We start from the raw sequence: 5,646 nt of genomic DNA on the forward strand, positions 1-5,646 counted from the left end.
CAATAGATAGAAGCGGATATGGACCACTAGCCTAGCTTAAAACTCACTTGGGAGAGGTGTTTTTGGCAAACAGCTAGGCTAATCGGTCCGTATCTGCTTCCATTCATTTGTGCTAAGCTGGGCTAGCTTTTGTTTGTTTTTTGTTTAACCTTTATTTACCCAGGGTAGGTTCGCTGAGCACAGATGCTCTTTTTCAGGAATGCCCTGCTTCACATTCACACAGTTCCATTCACACCTTGCAGCCAGATAGAGAGGAAATTGGTATCTATCTTAAGCGCATTTCCCACAATGCTAGTGTGTTTCTTTAGGATAAAATACAAGATAGGAAAGGACAGTAGAGTAAGTAACACAAAACAACTATTGGACGCTGTTGTGTCTTAGGCTGCTGGCTAATTCATTGGTTTCCTGTTGTTTTTATTATGCAATGTGTTCCTGGTACGAGGGCCTAACTAAAGCACTGAAGGTCAAACTCCAGATCTCACAGAACAAACTGGTCAAGGTAGTACTAGGTTTGGGCCCCAGGGACCATGAAGGAAGGCAACAGTTCCAGCAGCTAGGATGGCTCCCCCTAGAGGCCAGGTCAATTCAGTTCCAGCTCAGGGTGGTCCAAACTGCCCCCTCTGAAAACTCTTTTAAAAAACAACTAAAAACACATTTGTTTAGACAGGCCTTTGGTCATACATAGGCACTCTTTCTTGTCCTCATTGTTCCTATAGTTTTGTTTTTTAATTAGTGACTCATAATTTTATCCAAATTCTTTTTATTCTACTTTTTTATCTGGTTTCACTGTTTTTTAACTGCTGTCTGTTGTTGTTGTCATTTATTTCTGATTTTGTTTTGTTGTGTTTTTTATATAATAATAATAATAATAATAATAATGGATTGGATTTATATAGCGCTCTTTGTGACACCCCAGAGCGCTTACAGAGTCCATTATTCGTTCATATACACAGTCATACCGGTGGTGGTAAGCTACAATTGCAGCCAGAGCTGCCCTGAGGCAGACGCACGGAAGCGTGGCGAATAATCATCGCCTACGGCCCCTCCGACCACCACCAACATTCATTCACATGCATTACACATTCATACGAGGCAAGTAGGTTAAGTGTCTTGCCCAAGGACACAACGGCAGTGGGATGGACATGGGCTTGAGCGGGATTCGAACCACCAACCCTTTGATCATTGGACGACCCGCTCTACCCCTGAGCCACGCCGCCCCACGATATATATACTAAGCTGTAGTGTAAAGCACCCTGTGCATTCGTGCTGTGAAGGGTGCTATATAAATAAAAGTCATTCATTCATTCATGTGTACCATAGGGCTCCAGGGTACTTGGCAGACCACTTTAACCTCTTCCGCCCGTGCTGTCCGATACCGGACCGCAAATTACATCACGTCATAAATCAGTCTCTCGAGACTGTCTGACATAATTATGTTTTTTTTTTTCAAACGTATTCAAGAGTAAACATCCTAACCATGTCAAAACAGCAGTCATAGTGTATATTTTCAGCAATGCGTTTGTTTAGGTTAAAGTGTTTAGGTTGTTTAGTGTTATTAGTAAGATTTTTGTTTTTGAAATGTGTTGTTTTGATCGCGGGGATCCGTCATTTTGAATTTGCGACCATCGCTGAATGATGACGATTGTAGTAATTTTGAGAAGAGGACATCCAGAGTTCTCAATGAGCGTTGGAATTTTTTTAAACTACACTTCCCAAAGGCTTCTAGCTGCCTTCAAGCAATGACTAGTTTATGAGTTTTTTTTATTTATCTTATTACTCAGGATTATATACCACAAAACTGAACGTTATTAGCATATATTTGAGCACAGTTAGTTTGTCTCCCCTATTGTGAACATTTAGCAACCATCCGATTTGAAATCAGTTTAAAAATGGCGGAGCTGTCGCAAGAATACAAGTCCTACTGTACAGTAGATTTCATTCTCTGTTCTTCATGCACGCCTGGTGATACTAAATCCAAATTGAACTCTGCCATTGGAAAGAGTAGATTTGGCCCGATCCATAGTGTGCAAGTTGGCTATAATAAGGTCATTTATAGGCCTCATATTCTATATTCTATAATAATATTTCAAATTGCATGGGTCCGGATGGCAGAATTCAGTACTGTATCTACAAAACCTTCTGTTTAATCATCTTCCCTTTATTAATTTCCTTAGATATTTTTACACATGATCCCAAGAAGGGACTGAACGAGCTCAGTGGTGGTTTCTTATGTCTGGTCACTTTTAGCATGGTGTTATTAACTGTCAAAGATTATAAAAAAAAAAAAAAAAAAAATCATAATTCATATTCTCCTTTGTTCCATCACAATTTAAGCAAGCCTAGTAATAGACACAATATTTCTGACACTAGGAATACATTCACTGAGGCAGTGGCGTCGTTTCAGTAAAAGCCAAGGTATGGCAATTAGGGAGGGTGGGGGGTGAAGGGGGGGTTTCCCCCCCTTGGTGGATTTCTTTTGTCAAATCAGTTGCGCAATAGTCACTTTTGGTGAGTTGTTTCTATACAATTCACTTATGACATTTAGGTATGACACAGGACTACACAAGCATTTTTTTGTATAGAAATGTGTCAACAGACTAAAGCAGGGAACCACAATATTTTGCATACAAATTATGCAGAATGTAATATCATAACTGTCTATTATTTTTCTTGCAATTGAGCCAATTTTCCTTAGGTACGGTTTTGAGGTGTGTGTTACTGAATGCTGAACTGCACTGTTATAATCACTAAGCCATTGTAAGACCTTACCTGGCTGTGTCCCTGTATCACTTGTCTCTGCTGCCCTTTGATTAAAAAACGTCTGTATGTCCATTTTCCAATTTCTTTGTGGCATATTTGAGTTAGTCACCTATAGTAAAAGTCACCTAGTAAAAGTGAGATAATTGACAATATCAAAACATGCTAGGGCTGTACCGAATAGTTCGAAGCTTCGTTCATAATGTTGACATTCGAAATCCAAATCAACATAAAAAAAATTGTAATTATAAAAAAAATAAAATAAAAAAATATAATTTGCCAAGGTATGGCGAGTGACATACCTTGCCATACCAGAACGACGCCCCTGCACTGAGGTCCATAGATGTCCCTAGATACCAAGAACATGCAAATGGACCTTGTAGAAGTGGAGCAATCTTCCATTTACTTAGGTATGTATTTTAGGCAGATTTTCTGAAAATAGGGCTTCAGGCTTAAGAGGTTAAGAGGAGGAGAGAAGGTCAGTCACCACACCAGGACCAGCCTAACAGACCTATGCCTGGATTCTTTTCTCAATTTTCCATAAATCAAATCAAATCAAACACATTATACGTTGCAGAAATGAGCCGCAGAGAAGTAAGATGGTCTCTGATCAACATTCCACTGAGCTGCTGTGTTTTGACATTGTAATCGTAGCTCACATCTTTTCTTGTCTTGTCTTAGAGACCAGAGGAGCGTCCATCCTTTGCTCTCCTGCTGCACAAGTTGACTTCCGTCTCTGACCTGTGAGTGACCCAAGACAAGACTTCCTGTTGTATATGTGACATGTATTGGAAATGTACAAAGATGATGTATATGATATTTATTGATTATTTTTATCTACTTTTTCTCCCATTTTTCTATTTTTCTCCCAACCCAATTTCGTATTGTCCAATTCTACCCTCCCCTGTCTCGAACGCTGTTAGGCCATGCCTCCCACTGGCCGGCTGCAATGTGGACGAAGCCTTGCATCACGTGTCCCCTCCGGTACACAAGGAGGCAGCCGTCGCATCTTTTCACCTGCACAGTGCGATCCCTCAGCGTCGGGGGTCTGCGTGGGAGGCTCACGCTGCCCCCGATACTTCCTGATTCTGCTGCGCAGGCGCACCAACCGACCTGTAGGAGTCGCTGTCCACAACGTCCGATCCCCACCCACCAGCTTAATAATAATAATAATAATTCATTTAATTTATATAGCGCTTCTCAATAACCCGAAGTCGCTGACAGTAGTCGGGAGCAGGGGTACAAACAAAGAAATGAAAGCAAAGAAACAAAAACAAAAACAACAAAGAAACAAAAACAAAAGGAACATGAGACCATGGGGGGAACAGGGGAGACAGCCTGATAGCACAAAAAAGACTGGAGACAGATATCAATCAGGTTGGAGGGGAGGGGGGGGGGGTTTAGGGGTGGGGGGGGGTTGAAGGCAAGGGAGAACAGGTGGGTTTTGAGGCGAGCTTTGAAGGTGGAGAGTGTAGGGGAGTCTCTGATGGACTGGGGGAGGGAGTTCCAGAGTCGGGGTGCAGTGCGAGAGAAGGCCCGATCTCCGAAGTTTTTAAGCTTGGATGTCGGGACAGTGAGGGAGGCAGTGGAGGAGGACCGGAGGGAACGGGTGGGGCGGTAGGGGAGAAGGAGATCAGTCAGGTAGGGGGGGGCCAGGCTGTGGAGGGCTTTGAAGGTGAGGAGTAGTGTTTTAAAGTTAATGCAGTGTTTGATCGGGAGCCAGTGGAGGGAGTGGAGGACAGGAGTGATGTGTTTGCGGGACCGGGTGTTAGTGAGGAGGCGGGCGGCTGAATTTTGGACCATTTGCAGTTTATGGAGGGAGCGGGAGGTGATACCAGTGAGGAGGGAGTTGCAGTAGTCCAGGCGGGAGGAGATGAAGTCGTGAATGAGGGATTCAGCAGCGGGGGGGGAGAGGCAGTGACGGATTTTTGCGATGTTGCGGAGGTGAAAGTAGGATTTTTTACGATGGAGCGGACGTGGGGGTCAAGTGAGAGGGTGGGGTCAAGGAGGACACCAAGGTTGCGGACTAGGGGGGAGGGGGTGATGGTGGAGTCGTTGATGGTGAGTGTGATGGGTCCGGCTTCCCACCCCACAATGCCAATTGTGTTAGTATGAACGACCAGCCAAGCTGGTAGCAATGCCGAGAGCTGGGCTCGGACCCAGCATCTCCTGCATTAGTGGCGAGCGCCTTGCCCACTGCGCCACTTAGCCGCCCAGGCCGCGTCTATTCGAATCCTAACGCATTTATGCTTCCGCGTTCGCGTTTTGCGCTCTGATTGGCCACTGATGTTTCTGGTCGCACCAATCGTGTGACGGCAAGTTCTTTTGCCGGTTAAGCTTAGGCACTCTTTCGAAGTTGGTTAAGGTTAGAGTTTGTCTTAGAGCATGGCGATAGAACACCAGCCCTGATTCCAAACTCTAACCTTAACCAACTTCGAAAGAGTCGCCTAAGCTTAACCAGTGATAAACTCTAGGCGTTGGGCAGTTTGCTGCTGGTCGAGGCGGAAATGGGCGCGTCACGCGATTGGGCGCACATGTTTTCCCTCCCACCCACCCACCCCCTCCTAATGTACAGTCCCCTCCCCATCATATACTCTGTCAGGATCTAGGGGTAACAGTACTGTATATTTGAATACCGCTTATGTCACAAATGTATCAGTACTAAATACCTATATGTCCCTATGCCATAAATGTCATGTATGTTGTGTATGTCATAAATGTCTATATGAATTGAAAATGGGGGACCCTGATGGAAACAAGACAAATGTCTTTCTCAGGTCTGCATCCCCTTAACAATTGTATGTATTGAGCCGTACTGTATTGTACCCATTCTGCAATCTGTTAAATAAAGTTTTCATTCATTCATTCATTCATTCATTCATTCACATG

The 5,646-nt window shown here is 43.9% G+C and overlaps 1 protein-coding gene across 1 annotated transcript in view; it reads left to right on the top strand.

The window, feature by feature from the left end:
* Positions 1-3,843, top strand: part of itk (IL2 inducible T cell kinase) — a gene marked incomplete at both ends in the record, with an annotated part of 52,691 nt that extends 48,848 nt beyond the window's left edge. Inside the window, 2 exons of the mRNA XM_084332099.1 lie at positions 3,439-3,500; positions 3,681-3,843. Coding sequence (XP_084188225.1) covers positions 3,439-3,500; positions 3,681-3,843 — 225 coding nt within the window. The remainder of the gene's footprint in view (positions 1-3,438; positions 3,501-3,680) is intronic.
* Between the last annotated feature and the right edge of the window lie 1,803 nt (positions 3,844-5,646).

The sequence above is a fragment of the Notolepis coatsorum genome (assembly GCF_963971535.1).
Source record: "Notolepis coatsorum genome assembly, chromosome: 16".
Lineage (NCBI taxonomy): Eukaryota > Metazoa > Chordata > Actinopteri > Aulopiformes > Paralepididae > Notolepis > Notolepis coatsorum.